Source organism: Tympanuchus pallidicinctus, unplaced genomic scaffold, assembly GCF_026119805.1.
Source record: "Tympanuchus pallidicinctus isolate F22 unplaced genomic scaffold, pur_lepc_1.0 scaffold1, whole genome shotgun sequence".
Taxonomy (NCBI): Eukaryota; Metazoa; Chordata; class Aves; order Galliformes; family Phasianidae; genus Tympanuchus; species Tympanuchus pallidicinctus.
In genome coordinates this window covers 4025648-4045545 of record NW_026294618.1, presented here as the reverse complement: position 1 = coordinate 4045545, position 19898 = coordinate 4025648, and the positions used below count along the sequence as shown (strand labels likewise).

The following is a 19898-nucleotide window of genomic DNA, read 5'->3' as shown; positions in this document are numbered from 1 at the left end:
TCAAGCAGTATCTTCTGGCAAGAAGCTGGGACATGGCATAACTGACCTACCGGGGAGTTAAAAAACAAATGAAACCAAAGCATCCTGTCAGGGTGCACTCCAAAAACCAAAGGGATCTGGGGGGGAAAAAAAAAAGAAAAGAAAAAAGGTGAGGACAAGATTCTCAGTTTTGGGATTACGATGAACAAAAAGATGGGGGCAGTTTTGCTCTCCATGCTTGGCAAAAGGTGCTGTTTGGCAACATGATTACAGACAGCCCCTAGAGGAGATGGTCACCACCCCAAACTGTCCATTGGGTGCAGTGGGAGAGCACTTTAAGGCTGCAATGAAGTCTTTCAAAGAGAAATAGTTCTTCAGGTTGGGGATGGGCTCTCACTGGAAATCTTTTGCTAAATCAAAATGCCAGTGGATATCACTCAAAGCAAGGACTCAAAGCAGAGGCAGAAAGTTTATGTGTCTAAGGATAATGTAACAGTCTTAACACGCAGCGGAAGCACCTGCTTTTGTTGTTATCCATACGACGAGACCCGAAGAAGGAGGACTTTGGAGCAGGAATGAGTCAAGCCCTTAAGTCAAGCTGGTTTGGTTGTGAGAAGTTAGCACTGTATTGAGAAGTAAGGTCACTTCTGGAGTGGTTTGCCCCTCCGCTCTTGCAGTGAGACAGAGAGGACGGCTGTCGGTGTGGTGGTCTGGAGTGAGGGTCTCGTTCCTGAGGGAAGGCAGGCTGCAGGTGCTCCCGAGGTCAGGCAGCACCAAAGGGTCTCCTCTTTGACTCCCAGTGAGCGTACCGTGGCACACTGGCTCATCTCACTGTCTTGGTGCGAGGTGGCAGGGTCCAGCTGTTCCGTCAGATGTGTTCACCTCTCCAAATCAGACCTGAAGTTTGACATGCTTGAAGGGCGACCTTCTCTTGGTGCTTTTGGAAACGAGGGTGCTGTCTCCTGGAGGACGTGTCCATGAGGAAGAGTGGAGGTGTTTGCCCATCCATTCCTTTCTCATGCTTGTGCCGATGAAAAGTTGGATGTGTAGATGAGAGCTCTTTGTGGAAGGACTAAAGAGAGTCTTTAAGCAGGGTGTGAGGCTTGGAGAAGCAGATTAGAGAGTATCTACACTGGTATTAAGGGCGAGTCCTTGCAGGAAAAGAAGTGAAGTCTCGGGAGGGGAAACTCAAGGTCATTGTCAGGGGTTTAGCACTTGTGTCTTTTAATGACAGCAGTGCAAAATTGCTCAGAGGACGGCAGGTTCACTTCACAAATTACCTCTTTTGATGGAGACAACAAACAGATTAGGGAAGGAACAGGGTGATGCGTTAGTAGGGTGCTCGAGCGGGGACTGACTATAGGATATGGGCAATGGAGAAAGCAAATGGAAGCTTTCCACAAATGTATGTAAGGGTAGATAGACATGTGCATGAGCACGATAAACAAGGGATCAGGAATTTGGGCAGTGGATGACAAGACAAAACACCTCCCTCTGCATGAAAATGTGGCCATCGCGTCAGTTCTAATCAGAGCCCAGAAACGTTTGCCTGAAATGGGAGTTTGACTGGGAGTTACAGTACCAGTGACAATTTGGCTTTGTACAAACTTTGCCGTGTGTCTCTAGTTTGGCGCAAATGAGTCCTGCCCTCCTTAAGAGGGGCGGACACGAGTTAAAAGTTTCTTTACAAAAGAAAATGGCACAACTGAAAAAAAAGAAAAACGTGTCCTTTTTTTTTCTTCTCAGAATACTGCAAAGGATCACTGATTGAAAAAAATGTTTCTCGTCAGGTATATTCAGGCGAAGAAAGCATTCAGCTTCTTTAAACTGTTATATAAAATTTGTACTAGTTTCTTCAAATGCTATCATAATTAAAAAAAACAAAACAAAACAAAACAAAACTGATTCTTCAAATAAAAGAAAATAATAATAATCATAATTGTAATTAAAAAATATCCCCCCGTGCTGATTTTCTCTACAGAAGAGGCCAGCATGGGAGTTTTGCACCCTAGACAGTTACAGTATTTCTGGAATAAAAAACTGCAAACGCACACAGAGAAAACACTACAGTGTTCACGTAAAAATACCGTTTTTGTCGTTGTTGCTTCTCCCCTCCCAAGCAGAGGGGTGGTGGGATTGAAAAGATGCCCTGAAACGGGAATACTCCTTTAAAAGAGTAACACCCCCCAAAAGGAAAAGGGCGGCGGGTGGACGCGACCCTGTGATTGAACTCGAAACAGAGATTCCAGCACGGAAACAGAAGGCGAGAGATGCGAATGGTCTGAGAGCGGGCGGGTTAGCGGGAAATGTCAGGACAACCACGCGACCCTTGGCCGTGATCGGAGGCGGCAGAATCTCCTTGCGGTGGGAAGGCTAAGCTACACCACGATGCTCCCTCTACGCTTCCTGCGGTGTTGTTTCTTGCCACGTACTTACAGTCGAGGGTGACACGAGACAGTTTTATCAGCAGTTCCCCACATGTACCGAGTCGAAGAAATCTCAGCTAAATCACAACAACATCAACAAAAATACAAAGCACCAAAATCATCTCAAGAGACGTTGAGTCAGTTTACAGGTTATTACCGTTTGAAGAAGTTTGTTGTCTTTTTTGTTTGTTTTGTTTTCCTGTCGTTGTTTGTTTGTGTTGTTGTTGTTTGTTCGTTCCTTTGCTTATCCCGATTTTCAGATTTTTGTTTTCCTTAAAAATAAAACAAAAACACACACACACACAAAAACAAAAAGCAGAAGGAAAAAAAAAATCAAAACCCCCAAAAGCCCCAAATGAAACAAAGGATGCTTTACAATCACTTTAAGGCTCGCACTGAATGAGACGTGACAGGTCTTAACACGAGATTACAAATAATACACGTATGCCTTTCACAGCCTTAAAATGATACAGTAGGTCAAATTATTTTGCCAGTCACTGATCAAGTATTGTGCCTTTAAATTGACTCGCTTTTTGCTACTATGCTGAGTTTTATTATTACTGAAATTATTAGAGATGCGTAGGTATACTTTAGTAGAGCGTTTTTTGGTATAAAATTTCACAATTGGAGATCTCTTGTTTTATTTTCCAGAGATCAACATGGCCGGCCTCATTCTGGGCTCAGGTGGTGGTTATTGATTCCACTGAAGCCAGTGGGCATCAGCACGTGCAGCTGCTCAAGACAAGATCAGCTGTGCGTTGCCACGTTCCCCCTGCAAACTGACCACGGTGCATTGGGCCACCTGCAGGAGGAACGTGGCTCCCCAGCAGGGCCACATTTACAACACGGCTCGGGCAAGGTGAGCGGGCTTGGCCAAACAGCGTCACAAATGTGCCGCCAACCGGAGCTGCAGACCTGATGTTGTCTTTCAGCCTTTAGGAAAAAAACAGTCTCCATCGGGGTGTCTTGGCCTTGCTTTCTTTCTTTTGTTTTGTTTTCTTAAGTTAAATCCAATGAGAGCAATGAGATATTTTCGGACATTTCTCTCAGTCTCTTTGTTAATTTTTTTCTTTTTCTTTCCTCTTTTTTTTTTCCTTATTAATTTTAAGGTTTGTATTTCAATCATGTATTCTTTTATCATTATTATTATTATTTTCCTGGCATATAATCATCAAAGAGTTTTGCATGAGAAAGGTGACAGTACTTAATGAAACTCAGCACCTAAGGGCATAAGGCAGTTGTAGGTTTGTTTGTTTGTTTTTTTATTTTTCAATCAGCACCAATCCCATAAGTAATGTTCTACACTTGGTGTACGGTATAAAACTGATGTGGAGATGCCTCCTTCTCCACCTGTGAATCCTAGGTGTGGAAGTTGAAATACTGTTTCTTGTGTGTAAAAAACAAAAGAAAAGTTTTTCTTTTTGTTTTTACTTACAAAACATAGAGAATATCTTTTTCTTTTTTTTTTTTTTATACATACAGCAACCAGAAAGAAAGCTTATCTGAAGGTTTGTGTTTGTTTCATGATCTGTGTTTACCGTAAACAAAAATAAGGTCCCCTCTTTTACTTTTGCTTTAAGGAGCTTTAAAGTGAAGATTCATATTGTAGCAACTCATATAAGAGAGGTCCATCTCTATACCTAATACCTACAGCTGTGGGGGTGACATACTGGAGGATGTTGATAGTTCTTCTTAACCTCCTGTCTACAAAATGAGCATCCCATGCAGGATATCTCTTTCTTGGGATGTCAATCTTAATGAGAGGCCCCTCGGGGGGGTAGGGTCGCCCAGATGGAGTAGATGGTACCATTGCTCTCACCTGGAAAACGGGCAAGCAAGTGTCAGCTGTGAGTTCCTCCTGTTGCTCCGTGACCGCTCTGGTGGGCGTAGCCTGGGCCCCCCGGTACCCAGGGGTTTGGGGTGCCATGGGCTCAACATCGGGGGGCAAAGGAATGCCCCAGAGCAGCTCGGCGCAACAGGAGCTGGCAAAGATCTTAGCTCTTGGCCCCATGGGATGCAGCACACCATAATATAACAGCATCAAAGCTATCCCAGCAGCAAAGCTAAGAAAGACACAACACAGTGCTGGCACGGCATATGAGTCAGTGGTGTCAGGATCTCTGTAAAAATACCAAAGGAGCGTCAAGGCAGCGTTCTCCGTCAGGACTACCGTGTAATACGCAAACATTCTGTATCGAGTCCGCCCTTCCTTGACATTAAACCAGCAGAAAATGTACACAATCCCTACCACCATGTTGAAGAGGATCTCCTCCCACTTAGACATGCAGAAATCTGTCCCACCATGGATGATCCAGAAAGCCATGGCACACCAATGGACCACTACAAAGATCCCAAAGTAGAGCTGGAAGATGGAAGCAAAGAGAGCAAAAGAAATAACTCGGGATGAGATGGTGAAGAGGCGCCAGAAGAGATGGATGAGGGCCCCTCTGTAGCTCATACTCTTCTTGTCGTCCCTAGAGTCCCGAAGAAGCTTGTGATAGGAGGCTAGCACCCAAGCCAGGGACATCAGGGAGGCCACAGAGGACACACCTGCCGGAAGACACACAGATCCACTGAGTTAGACAGGAGGATTGGTTGAAAACATCATCTGCTCACTAAATTATTGCATCTGGGGCAGGCTCAGTAGCCCAAAGGTTCAACTCACGCCAGGGTGTCCTTACAGTCTGGAGGAGAGAAATACAGAAATATCAGTGTGGGAATTGCAATCGATGCTACATTCATGTGTTTTCCGATGCCTGTATTCACAAGCAGTGGGCTCTGCCACCCCACCCCAGCTCTGCCCTTCCTACCAAAAACAGCCTCTGTCCTCATCACGATTACATCCACATCTGAGAATCTGAAACTCAGATCCCATCCCTTGGGTTGCAGCCCAAGGATGAAGTTTACTTTCTGCAAAAAGAGATCCATCTTGGAGCACATCCTTGGAAGAGCAGAACAACTATGATTCTTTCACATCCTTTTTAATCTAAAATACTTTCCTACAAGCTGCATTCACGTTAACTTGTAAGTGATCCTGCCCTGATCGGGAACCTCTGTTTGCATCCACCAATGGGAGAAATAGGCAGGTGATCAGTTTTATCACTGGTGGTCACATGCAGATGATTATACAGATGCCATCAGTACCCATCAGATGGTCCTAAAACACAGAACCTGACTGCTCCAGCAATCCTGGAGTCCTGGAAATCCTATTTCCAGGACAGACTGAAGACCTGCACTGAAGGTAGCACGCCTCCATCACCGACTCCAGAACAGACGCGGGACCAACCCTACAGTCATGCCTCCAGCCCTGTTTCCTTTTTTGTCTTGGTGAGGCCCACTTGAAGCACCTTGGATCTCTTTCATCTCCTTGCTCTATCTGGGACATCTAGTGAACCATTCAGCTCTGTCTAGTGCTCTTGGACCCTACTGGACCACTCCCACCAGTGAGGTCATTGCCTGCACTGGGGTCAACCTCAGCTACCAGCTTGTGCCCCTTGCACTTTGGCATGGGGCAGGCATCCCACAGTATTCCAAAGAGTCTCGGTCTTCTTCCTCATTACAGCCAACACTTAAACATATTCATTTGCTTCAATGGATAAGATAGCACTCCATCACACTCCGGGACTGTGATAATCTTTTGAGAATACAATATCATTGATCATCACAACAGTAAATTGAACAAATCACTGAGCAAGTCAGCGTCATAAAAATTAAGAGACAGATTCCTGAAAACAAATAAAGGCCACTGGCATATCACTCCTTTGCCTCTGTTGCAGATCTCTGGACTTCAACAGCCCTGCAGGTGAGGCAACTGGTGATAGACTAAGATACATGATCGAGAAGCCAAATAACTGGGTAGCAATTGTTTGACCGAGGCTCTGCCAAAAATTCCTCTGGAAGCATCATCTATACCTTCAAATCCTCCTTCTGTCTCCCTTCTCTCTCTGCCTGCAAGTCTCCCATAGGGACAGTAGAAAGACCTGTGCTTTTTCAGACATCATTCCAGAGTGACCTCAACAAGGTTTGTATACAGGACTTGGGAAAGTATGGAAACTTCTGAAAGTGAACAGCCTAAGCCCCAAATAGTTGTACATCAGATTTATTTTCAGCCTGCATGATTTTTCTAAGGTGCATTATATTTTTGATGGACATGATAAACAGTTTTGGAAGCCTGGGAAATGTCACAGAATTTTTAGGTGATTGCCACGCTGTGTATAAGTATCACTTGCTGCAATCTCTTCTAGCCATTCAGTTTAAAAACTTTCCATGATTAATAGAAATAAAAGTCAGGCGTTGGCTTATGTGAGTGCTGCAATACTAGAAACATGTACAGCATTAGGTGTACCTGAACAATGAAACTCAAGCAGTGCCAGCCCACAAGAGGCAGATGTGTCACGCTGGCTTAAAAACGTTTCAGTTGAGATCATTTATTCTAGTAGGGAGAGAGGAATAAAATGCATCAGAAACAAAAACCCAGCATACACATAAAAGCTTTTCCCACTGTAAAGTTTTCTGTGCATAAACCTACACTAATCACAGCCTTTCCTGTAAATTGCATAGAGCTGGCTGTGAGTATGGGTGTTGAGTCACTCGCATTGCATGGTACCAGGCCTGCTGACAGTCATCTGAACGTCTCCTTAAGAGGCAGACACCCCCAGAAAGTGATTCACCCTGTCCTAAGATCCACGTGTGGGACAGGGGGGGTTGACTCATGCTCCCAAAGTGTCTGTCTCCATCCTTGACAGGGGAGTGAGTGGACTTGTAAACACTGGCGGACAGGCAAGATGAGTCCTACCCTTACCAAAATACGTGCTGCATCCTCATTTGTGCTCTGATCCGAGGAGGGGAGTGAAGTTTCTCTAGACAGTTTGACAGACTCTTGCCACTGTTTAAAAAATTCACAGCTCTGTGCTGAATGCAGCTTTGAGCTGGGTGTCATTGGGATGCAATCAGTAGGCAGACATCAAACAGAACCATGGAGCAATATGAAGGTTTCTCCAGCACTGGGGTGCCACAGAAATCATTCCCTGGCTATTTTATCCAAGCCTAAATGACAAAGCATGCTTTGATTTTTGCCATCTTGGCCATGAGTTTCTCATTCCCATATTTCCCTGTTAATTCCAGCCTGTGACCTCTTCATACGATAGGATATTCTGGGATGCAAACTCTGGGATGACCTTTTCTTTTCTATTTCACTTCTCCCAGGCCTTATTTCTGAACAGACTTCTGGAGAAGTCTCCACTTAACAAAAAGTTCTGGCAAGATGGATCACATGGGAAGTATTTTCTTATTTTTACTTCAATTTTTGCACATGGTGACTGACGCACCTTCATGAGGTGCATGAGTGGGTTTCAACTCCCTTCCAAGGTTTGTCTATCAAATCCAGGCTGGGGTTGGTTTGTAACTGAAGTCACTTCAAAAAACCCACTCCCACTCCTCCCTCTCTATGCTTAGTCTTGGGAGTAGAAAATACCTGCCCTGCTTTGCTGAGCCTATGTGGGCCCTCTTAAGCCAGCAGGACATCACCTATCATGGGACTGGAAGCCTCACAGACCTATGAGGTCTGTGCCACCTGCCTATAACAGACCAGGGTGACATAGGCTGGTGTCATCTCAAACCTCTCTGTACCAGGCTATACAACAGCCCTTGAACTCCTGCTATCACCCACTAGGCAGCAGTGGGTGACTCACAGGCTACAGTCTGCTGAGGAGTCAAGCCCATGTGCCTTGAATGACACATCACAAGAATTAGTCCCCCAGATGCCTTTAGTAATGTGCCCCAAAGTCCCTACAGTGAGACATCTACCTTATGATCAGCACAGTGAGGTAAAGCTTACAGTGTCCTCATTTGACAGATGAAATACCAAGATCTTGGTAGAGGTACCACCTTGGTAGAGACCACCTTGAGGCATCTGTGGCTGAGGAATGCCTCTTACTGTACTCAATGGAGAATGAGGGCTAAGTGCAAACATTTGAGATATGATTCATATACCATTTGAGATACTCTAGGCTATTCAAGACCTCCCAATGGAGCTAGAAGGTAGGAGAAGCTTGCATACAGAAGATAACATTTTAGAGCTGGAAGCTGGACTGATGCAGGGTACTCAGGGCTTCTCAAATAATCACAGGCTTACCTTAAGTACTGCATCTCACCTTGAGTACTGCATACAGTTTTGGGTGCCAGAACAGAATAAAGGTGTAAAACTATTAAAGAGCATCCAAAAGAAGGCTCCAAAGATGTGGAAGGGTCTAAAGGGCAAGATGTAGGAAGACAGGAGAAAAAGACCCCTCTAAAAGAAGGGTCCTGGAGCCTGATGGAAGCTCATGGGAGCAGGCTGAATTTTAGGCTGTTTCTCTGTTTCCTGCTGATTGCCCAGAGAAAGAAAAGGTCACCTCAGAAATGTAATGAAGTTCTCTGAAAAATGCCCATTGACAAGTGAGACTCAAACAAAAGGCTCCTCTTTAAATGGCCATTGCTGTTCTTAAAGCCCTCCAATATTTAGGAACAAAAGCAGGGCGTGGAAAGACATCTCAGGCTATCTGGTTTGTTAGTGCTATACAATTGCACATGGCCTTACAGCTTGTCTAATAACAGCTGCAGACAAATCACACACAAAAAATGATATTTAAAATGAACGTGTTACACTTGCTCATACTGCTACTATTAGATGTTGCACTGGGGGATATGGTGGAGTGGGAAATCTTGGCGGTAGGTGGATGGTTGGAGTGGATGAACTTGGAGATCTTCTCCAGCCTTGGTGATTCTATGACTCTATGATTCTGTTATACAGAAGAGAGAGTTTTTTCACAAAAAGCATCCTCTGCTGCGGGTTATCTGCTGTGGGAGATCTGAATGCAGTTTGTACAGCATACTGCCTACTTGCTTACTGTGGCGCCTGTCCCTTTAAAGCTGAAAATGATGCCTAAATGGTTCTCTATTTCCTCTTTGACATTAATTCTCCTGCAGATTCTCTTACAAAACCAGGAAGATACCAACGTTTCTCTCTGGTGGGCTGGACAGCAAGTGCTCAGCATGACACAAACCCTTCCATCAAGCTCTGCATGGAGGCAGCACCTGCTTAACACAGCGTGCTACATCTCGGGTCCTCCCCATCACTCCCTGGCTGCTCATGCTCTGTGCAGTGAACCCTCTTATTGTGTTTTCCCCTTTGGGTGGCACGTTCCTAACTGAAGCTCAGCATGAATCTAGGAACAGCCTTCATTCTGATGCACACAGAGGGCGAACGCATTCCTATACAAAAGAGATGGAGCCAGATCCTGCTTGTGTAACAACACTGCCTGAGAGTTCTTCTCCCCTTCTTTTTAACCCATTATTGTTATTTATTTGCATCAGGGCAAAAGGGATCAGAATCAGACTCCGGATCTAATTTCCATCTGTTCCTGTAGAGTCTGATGCTTGATCTTTCTTCTTTTAATTTCCTTTTAGAGGAAGGAATAACTTTAATCTTCTTTCTTTCATTCTTCCCCTTTGTTTTTCACTTTCAAAATGGAAAAATATGAATCTTTACCACTAAAGAAATTAATCAGGGGCTGCATAGACTGTTTTGCCATTCATTTTCTCCATAGAATTTCATTTCACCTCCTTTCCCCATTGTGTCCCCAGTCCATTCCAGTAGATGAACACTAGCATCATTCATGAGTCTGACCCAGGAATGAAATACTCACTCTGTGTGCCACCTATTTCTATAGCCCTTGAATACTCTGAAAATAACTCTGCAGTTGAAACCAAGTCCAAAAGTTGAGCTGCACGTAACTTCAGTGGCAGAAACTTCTCCATTCCTCTGTCTGCTTTAAATGGAAAGGATGATTTTGGCTCAAAACCAGACCTCCCATCAGGTTGACTCACTTCACCCATCTCAGACATGGGAAAATATGTGAGCCCACCAATCTGGGGGGTCTTCCTCTATCCGGTAACTAAAAAGGGTGTCAACTGCATTTGGACAGTTTAAAATGAAGGTTAAGCTGTCTAAGACGAATTCTTGCATAGCAAGGGGGAATGGATCCCATTCCAAAAGAGCTGAGGGATCCGTTCAGAGGACGTTTGGGTAAAAGGGATTTACTGAAACATTTCCTAGGATGGAGACTGGTGCCTATCTGTCATGGCAATCTGACTCTGACTCTATACTGGGTTCTGCCTTTGCACACTGGATTGCCAGCTTACGTCTGTACTCCACTCAGAGCTGGAGTGACCAGCGATGCAAAACCAGAGCCTGACATTAAGAAGATATGTGACTTGATCACTGAGTTTTTCACTGGCTGCTCTATTATCCTGTCCTTTGCCAGGTTCTCACGACACACATTTTGGTTTCATTGCAGTTTGGGCAAGAGTTGAGTTTCAAATCCTCAGCATCTGCTCTCTTGCTAGAGACCTCTTATGAGACCTTCCCCCAAGGAATGCTCACAGACCTGTTCTAACTCCCACGGGAGAGATGTACCAATCCATAAGAAAAATGCTGGAGACTGCGAAAGGTAGGGAGTAAAGACAAGTAACTCAGTTCCAGAACCAAGCTTCAAGTAGATCTGGACAACATCTGGTCTTCTACCACTGAATCCCACTGGGACTTTCTGATACAATGAAGCTTTGAACTTCTACTCAGGACCATCCGTGACCAAGATAGCACAAGGAAGCTCTTCCATATTAGACCAAATAAACATCCACATTCCTCAGCCTTGTATTGAGATAGGGAGAGGGGGAGCAGGTTGCCATACTAAGGCAACCTCAGAATAGCTTGCACACACAGAGAGCTGCCCTCCAACCCCAAGCAGTTAAAAGCTGGCTCATGGCCTGAAATGTGAACGCTTCCTAAAGCCTGCTCCTTCCACATAATTAGGATGTCTGTAGATGTCCTCACTGACCCCAGAAATGTTGGATCCTTTTTAGCTTCCCCCCAAGTCTTTGGCTTTACACTGCCTTGAGTAACAGAGCTCCCCAGGTTCACTGTGGATTGTGTTTCGGAAAGGTTTGCTTTTCTCCCCTTTCATCCTGCTGCCTTTCAGCTCTCCCAAATGCCCCTTTTTTTCTGTACTGCCAGAAGAGGTGACCAGCCACATTCGTCTGATCTGCGCTCTCGTTATCTCGGCTGCCTCTGTCACGTCTCCTCCTATTCATATCCTCTGTGAACACAGGAACTGCCAAACTGGCTCAGGCCCTGAGGCCATCCAGTCTTGTATCTTCTCATGGATGCAAGCCAGACACTGATCCTTCTGCAGGAGGCACAAGCACCCTAGGCCAAGCAGAAATGGGATAATCTGCTCTCTGCTTCGGAATATCCTTGAATACCCTCAGCCAAGTGACAAATCTCCTGTTGGAAATGTTGGCTATCAATCACCTTTCATGTAAGGACTGGCAAGCCTTCCGCCACTTTTACAACATTCTTAATGAAGATCTTCCTTGCATCATGTGCCTCAGTGCTTATCTCACCCTAGGAGAGCTGTCAAAGGCAAGGGATGAGATGCCCTCTGGAAATGCCTCTCTGACGTTCCAATGACTGTGCCTGGAGTGTGGATGATCAAACTGAAATGACAAAGCAAGTAGAAGGGAGAGAGACAAAAAGCACCCTGATAGCAGTGGTTTGGCATCTACCAAATCCCCACCAGAGCTCAGAGGAGAGCCCTGAGCTCCAGAAGGGTGAGGAGAGTAGAAAGGAGGATTGGGGAAACCTGTTCCTCGCTCCAGGTTGGGCAGCACAGCTGCTGGCTTCCACAGAGCAGAAGTTGTCAGAACCAACAGAATGTGGGGAAATGCAGGTGATGCAACATTAAGATTCTCTACCACTGAAGGACAAGCAGGGAAACAATGCTCCAACACACTGCTGATGAGCAAAGATACCTCCAGAGATGTAGGGAATCATGGAGCGAAGGAGAGAGGAGGACATACAACAAGACCAATCTGTCCTTTGAGGTCTCTTTTGATGAGTTTTTATTTAGTATAACACTATTTATAGCAAGAAGCTACTTAATTGGAAATGCATCTTCCATTTAAGTGTTAAGTGGAACGTTCCATCCAAATGTTAAACAAATATAAAGAAAAAAATTCACTGTGCCTCTCAAACGAAAAGCAAACAGTCCCTCTTTAGTGAATGCAATTTTCAGGCTGTTAACACAACACAAGCCTTTCCTTTGTGATGTTTGGCCAATAAACCAGGAACTTCAATAAGCTCATTTTGATGTTGCTGTTAGGATCTCACTAGCTTTGAGTTGTTTCCAACAGGGATGGCTGCTGTTATCCCTCAAGCTGGGGCTCACATAGCCTGGAAATCCATCCCTTAGCACTGGAGACTCAGGCTCTCCTACCCAAATGCCAGTACCTCTCCAGTATCTCACTGTAAGGGCATTCTCCCTTTGAAGGGCATGCTGAATCTCACATGGGCAGGTCTGCTTCAAGGTTCACAGAAACTCTCAGAACCATTAGCTACATGCATCTCTTGCTTCCAGTGTCACCCATATAGGAATAAATAAATACCCAGTCTAAGCCTGGTCTACGTTTATGCAGGTATGAATTACTTGGGCTAATTCTGCAGTGGTAATGAGCTTAGTGAGCAGGAGACAGGATTTCCTAGGCACAGTTAAGGCAGTTTGTAAAAAGAGCACAGGAACTCCAACATACTTCTGTTTTTCTCAAAGACTGTATGAAATGCCACTTTTCTCTTACCCTCCATCCAGTCATCCCTGTCATTATGAAGACTCCAGTTAAATTCCTGTTAATTTGAATGTCTTAACTGCTATCTTAGGATAACACTAAAACAAACCACACACACACACAGAGTAATCACCAAATCAACAAATACCTGAATCCCCAAACTGAACAACTGCAGACAAGAGGATTCAGGGCATCTTAAGAGACCCCAAGGGATTTCAGTTGAAATGTTCCATCACAATGCCTTGGAAACACCTCAGCAAGGACCGTATCTACATCTATGCATGCATATTAAAATCCATCTCTGTAGGGTCTATAATGGGTCTATAACATAAACCCGGCTCAACCTGAAAGGAGCAAGGCCAGCAGAGAAGTGCAGAAGTCATCTCTACAGACTATCATTGCTTTTTCTCAGTATGGCCACCAGCCAAGCAATGCTGAGGCCCCGAGGCCTCCAGATCTTAATGGGCACCTGAAATGGGAGAAAAGCCACCTAATTTTCATTTATAGTAAATGTAAAGAGCCAAGCAGGTGCTTGGTAGATTAACATAGATCTACATCAGCCTCTGATGCTGATTGCCTGAAGATGCCCCGGTATGACAGAGCTGCTCCTGTAGCCTCTTGGTTATATGCTCAGTGTTGAGTGACCATTGCTTGATGAGATCTAGATTTTTTCTCTCTGATGTTGAGACTAGTCTTTCCTAGAGCAACAGGAGGAAAAAAGAACCACCTTTTTGGTGATTATTTTAACTGAGAGAATAAGATTTGCTGACATTCTTGAGTGTTCAAATATCTTCACAGATTCCAGCAGTCACTTCTGATTTACGCCCTGCACAGATCCAAACAAACTTCCTTTACTGAGATGTTTTTTAAGACACAACAACATTTGAACCCTGCTAATAGGAACATCTGGTATAGAAAACACTTTACAACACTACTAGAACGCGCTGAGATGGGAAAAACTTCACTAGAGAAAAAAACATATGGTCTGATTTAAAACAAAATATTTCCCACCCATTTCTGTGTTCTGAATAGGGATAGCTGGCATGAAACAACACAGCTCTTACCACAAATACATACAGCATTCTAGGATTTTCACACTGTGCATTTGGTATTTACTACAGCATTTTTTTCCTGATATTCTTTTTCAATTTGGATGAGAACCACCGTCAAGGAGAAGAATTTAAATCTGCCTTGGGACAAACTGAAAGGACACTGAAATCTTGCAGGTGGGACTGGAATACTATGAAAAACAGGGGAGCACATCAGCCCTGTGAAGGAAAGCTTCTGTCCACTGCCAAATGTAAATTCAAGAATCTCTTTTCCTAGCACAGATCTCAAACCTGGGGCTCTGTGCCTGGAGATCAGTGACTGAGCAAAGCCTCCTTCTGTTAACTGCTACATCCAGATCATGGTTCTGTCTCAGCCTCTGAAACAGGGTGGCCCAATCCAGGCTGCTCACTGCGAATGGTCCTTGACCCATGCTAATGTCTGCTACAAGCAGGGAATTGTTGGGGTTGGTGCTAAAAATGTGCCAGGGACTGTGCTGCTCATTGAACCATGTGGACGACCAACATCTAGTGGCTGTGCTCATGTTCTGATGTGTTTGGGGCTAGGAACATGATGAAACCCAACAGATTCATCACCAGACTGGGGAAGCAAGATCATCCGATCTTCTGTTCCTCTAGAAAATGAACTTCCTGCTATAAATACAGCCCCCACAGCCAGCTCCTTGGGGGTGAGGCAATGGCAAGGCAAGCCTTCCAAGCAGTGCGACAGTATAAAACATGGATCCTGCACAGCAGCTCTGGTTCATGGTTAGACCTAAGCACAGGTGATTGGCAGGCCACTGAAGGAACAGATTCATCTCAGTCCTGGAAATGCTTCTGACTCATGTGAGGGGCAAGAAGGGAATCCAGTCTGGTTCACGTTTACTAGCCAAAGGAAGAGACTTTCAGTCATTGAGAAGAGTCAGTAGTGCACACCTTGCTCACCTTATGGTTTATGGACATTTGCTATTGTGTAGGATGGAATTATCTCGCTGTCACTGCAGGGAAAGGACTGGTTTCCTGAAAAGAGGGAGGATCTCAGCCCTGGGGCTGAATAGCAGGGCTGGCATAGGGAAAGTGAGTCTGGCAGAGTGTTTCTGTGAGGGGGAGTGACAAAGTGACAAAAACGGATGTGGTGCAGCTGCTATCATCTTGCAGTGAGGTAGTTGCAGGCACCAGGGAAATGGATTCCAAAGAATGACAGCAGGAATCTGTTTCTTCCTGTGCTTCCCAAGCTCTGCACACTCTGAAAATGTCATGGCATGCCAGTGTCAACCAGTTCAGTCATCCTCAGGTTGGTTTGTCTCTCCTGGGACTTTCTGTCTTCTCAGAAGTTCATGTATTTACAGGATGGAGTTTGAGACTGCCTCTCAAAGAGGATAAAGAACATCACCGTCCCCAAAGACAGGCTGAGGTCAAACCATGCACCTGCCCCCTCACTGAAAATGTCTGTTTGCACCTTTGGGTGTTTTAGGAGTGGCTCTGCCTGCTGGACTCCCTCTGTTAGCAAGCAATGAGGTCACTCAAATGCCACTTAGGACAAAAGTCATTTCAGGAGGAGATTTCCACTGATTCAGTAAATCTGTTGCACTCCCAGATTCAGGACTGTCACCCTGAGCTGGTCGTATAAAAACAGTGATAGCTTCTGAAGCAAAGACATTCTTTCCTTTAGTGCTCAGCAATTTTGAGCCAACTGTCAACTAAGCCAACCTGAACTGCTCCATCTATGTCAGGGACAGAAACACGGACAAGTCCCTGCCTACTGCTTGCCTTGCATCTTCCCTAGGTTTCCTTTGCACATCTCAGTGGATATCTGCTCCCTGCTCATCCAGAGTTATCATGGTTTCCTGGATGCCTGAGATGAACCCCAGAGCACAGTAGAGCAACCTGAAGACAAAGGGTTGCATTTCTGTATAATTTACCAGCCAATTGCACTGCAGTGCGCAGTCTCCTACGCTCTAACCAGGACTTTGCAGCTATGTGTCCAAGAAAGTCTGCAACACAAAATTACCTGAAAAGGCCTTAATTTCCAGCCCGGGACCTGTTTGGCATGACCTTGCTCTCCAGGACCCTGTAGCATAAAGATCCCCAAAAGACTTCAGGCTAATCAAACCTTTCACTCTGTGCCTCGGTTTCCCAGCTTGCAGCTGCTAGGAGAAGCATGAGCTCATGCTTGTGTAGTGCTCTGAGGATGCCATACCTCCCTGGTGACTGCCACCATCTACAAAACCTAAAACCGGCAGCGCTGGCTGCCTGCCAGTGCTGTCCTGTGAATGGTGACTCATCTCTACTGGCTGTGCCATGTCCTGTGCGTGATGGTGGCACGTGATGTGGAACAGAAGGGTTTTTTTTTATCAGCGCTCCAAAATAACAGAGCAAGAGCTATGGCAAGGCAGCGGACGGAGAAGCTGAAGATGGGGGTAGGAGAAGGGAGAAGGATGACGTCTCTTGCTGGGCTTCCTCCAAAATCCCATTGGAAAAAATAAGCTGCTCCTGTCTTCAAAGACTCCTGGACCCAATCCTTCCCTGTGCCGGTACAATACGGCTGATGACAGGGCAAGCTTTCCCCACAGCCTTGGGCCTTGGGTTGGCCTGCTTTCAGCACGCCAGAGCAAGACGTTTCTGTGCCCACTGCCAACTGTGGAGATGGCTTTTTTGATGCTGCTGGGAACTGGCTGAGGACCAGTGACTCGTTTCAAGCAGGGCACCAAATTGCTATCTGTCATCCGGCATTGGTGAGAGGGAGGAGAAGGCAGGAACAGAGCCATATGCCCCTGTCTGGCAAAGCACATGGATCATATGAGCGGCCTCCTGAGTGAGCTGCTCGTGTGTTTGGAGCCTCCGTGGTTTGTCAACAAACATTTAAAGGGAAACTGTGGTTCAACCAGGGCAAGCTTTCAGTGAAAATAACCCAACTCCTCTTTGCCAAGCTCTTTCAGTGAGCAGACACCCAGTGAAGTCCTTTCCTCCTTGCCCACATGGCTTCAAGCAATTGCTTTTTTGCTCACCTCTCACTGACGCAGGGAACTGGGGCTGTAGGACAGATATCTCCCATTTCCAGCAGTCCAACTCTCCAACATCTCCAACTCCACAGGGAAAAGTTTAACTGTTGTGGTTTTTTGCCCTATGAACTGTCACACAGCACAAGTCCAAGCCTAGAGCCTGACCCTGCTGGAGGACTCAACGAGGCAAAGATTTTCTTAGACAAACATTTCTATTATCACAGAATCACAGAATGGCCTGGGTTGCAAAGGCCCACAATGCTCATCCAGTGCCAACCCCCTCCTGTGTGCAGGTCGCCAACCAGCAGCCCAGGCTGCCCAGAGCCACATCCAGCCTGGCCTTGAATGCCTGCAGGGATGGGGCATCCACAGCCTCCTTGGGCAGGAGAAGTTGAAGCTCCCTTCCTAACTCGCCCCAGCTAAGGAGGTTACATTGATTTTTGGAGCATGAGTTGTAAGTAAGTGGCTATGAAGTAATCCATTAACTTGTTGTCCTTTACATATCACCTTGTTTTTACATCTCAAACCATTCCGTAAGACGCATTTCTTATCTAGCAGGATATTCCAGACAGTATATAGTTCCCAGCAAAGCCATTATTCACAGCATATTATTGGTTAACTATCAGCCTGTCATCAGGGAAAATTAATTGGGAAGTCTATCTTCACATTCGACCTCACTCATTATCGCTCACACAGGAAGCCTCTCACTCAGGTGCAGGGGTGTTGAGTCAACTGGAGGTTGACTCATCCCAAACCCACTCAGCATGGCTGGAAATGCCTTTTCCAGGCAGCAAGGACAACTGATAGCTCACTGAATTTCCTCCAGTACCCTTCCCTCCAATTCCCCACAAGAACTGCTCCAGTTTTCTGAACAGAGCTGCAGGGAAAAAAGTATCCTGAAATGTCTCTGCAAAAAAGGACGAGCCCTAATCCTAAACAGTCAACACTTTGCTTTGGTAGGAGCAAAGAGATTTGGGTATGACTTTTGCAAACTCTACCACAGCCCTGCAACCAACACACATCCGTAGTTATGATGTCACATAGCCTAAACAAGTGACACCTCAGGCAGGCTGAAGCTAATGTTGCTGTTCCTTAAATATACAAGCAGATTCAGACTGCAGGCTGCAGAGAGTGCAGACACCTTACAGAATCCTGGAGGTTACAACAGAGCTGTGAATAGTGGAGGCTTATGTTGAAAATCTCCTTCAGATCAGCAGCAGGGCTACACAGCAGACGGCACAGCGTCAGTGGATGGACAATATTTATGGTGGGGAAAAGCCCTGCACTGAACACTGCAGCCTCACACAGGCAAGCTCCCATCAAAAGCATTGAAAAAAACTCTTGTATCATGACAGGGAGGAACACTTGACATTCTGCTAAATCTCATTAAATTTTTAAGTAGCCACATGAAAAAAAATTAAGTGAAAGGAAACCTCTTTAAGAGATTTATGCTGAAAAAACTGACGTCTCTCTTCCCTCACCAACTGCCTAGAAGCTGGTTGTACATGCCCCATGCCATTCAGCACAGGGGAACAGGCATCTCTGAAGGATGATGTGGGCTTACAGCAGCTTACTCTGCAAGAAGGGAGGTGGATTATCCATAAGGAGCAGTTATGGAATGAAAATCTGTGTTTCTGGGCAATTTTTTTTGGTTGCTGTTAATATTATGTTTCCTTCCTTAAATACACCGTGTAATTGATATTCAAGGCAATTGGTGAATTCCTCTGTGCACTGCTGCCCAGGAATCTGAGGGTATGGGCCACCCTTCCATCCTGTCCTCTCCAAAAGCCTGGGGACAATTGCAGTGAGTGAGGGACAGGGCTGCCCCTTCTTCTGAGTCCCATCATCTTTTACCTAACGATAAAGGGTTGATCTCAACTCAGCTCCCTCTACATTCCCTGGAAAAGCACCATCGCAGAATCATAGAATGGTTTGGATTGGAAAGGACTTTTAAGATCACCTATTTCCAGTCCCCTGCTATAGGCAGGGACACCTCCCTCTACACCAGGTTGCTCACAGCCCCATCCTTTGGCCCTTTTGGATAGGGGCTGAACACATTTTGGAGGTATCCTCCCTACTTCACCCTCCGCTGGCGCCACGACAAGGCTTAGTGATGACACCCTGTAGGTGAGGTTGACGGTTGGACTTGATGATCTTGAAGGTCTTTTCCAACCTAAATGGAAATGATGCTATGACTGTTCTGAACTGACTGCCAGTTTTGCAGACAGCTGTGCTTGTAGCAGATGAATTGCTCGCAATGGGCCTGCATACCAATACCAGCTCCTTCCACATACATATTCAGGAACTGATGTAGACCCACTTGTCCCAGCAGCCACAGCACGAGGTTCTCCTGCTCAGGCTCTCAGCATGCATCTTCCAGGTCAGATCTGCTGACCTGATGGAGTACACTGCGTTCTCGCTTCTTTTCTCTCCGTGCTATTTTCTGCTCTTCCCAAGTCATCAGGCAACAGCAGCTAAGCTGAGATCTGGTCTGCCTTGTGCCAAGGATATGATGAAGGAACGGGTCTGACCTTCATGAAATCTCAGCAGATGATGTCCTGAGCTGTACAGAGTCTGGGACTTTACCTCAAGTTCCAACTCCAGCACTTATGTGGCTGGTGGTGTCAGAGCATGCAGGAGATGCTAATTCTTGGGCGATCTGGGTTAGTGAAACAGGTAAATACATTTCCCCCAGCCCTTTCAAAGAGATGCTTCTCAGACTAAAATGATTCTTGCAAAGCATGGTAAGGATTTTCATTCTTCTGCCCATCCACAGAATAGAAACA

General features: G+C 45.6%; 1 protein-coding gene across 1 annotated transcript in view; it reads right to left on the bottom strand.

Annotated features, from left to right (window-relative positions):
- Window positions 1-1708: 1708 nt before the first annotated feature.
- XKR6 (XK related 6) overlaps window positions 1709-19898 on the bottom strand; it is a 433654-nt gene continuing 415464 nt past the window's right edge. The window contains exon 3 of the mRNA XM_052692311.1: window positions 1709-4955. Coding sequence (XP_052548271.1) covers window positions 3991-4955 — 965 coding nt within the window. The 3' untranslated portion in view covers window positions 1709-3990. The remainder of the gene's footprint in view (window positions 4956-19898) is intronic.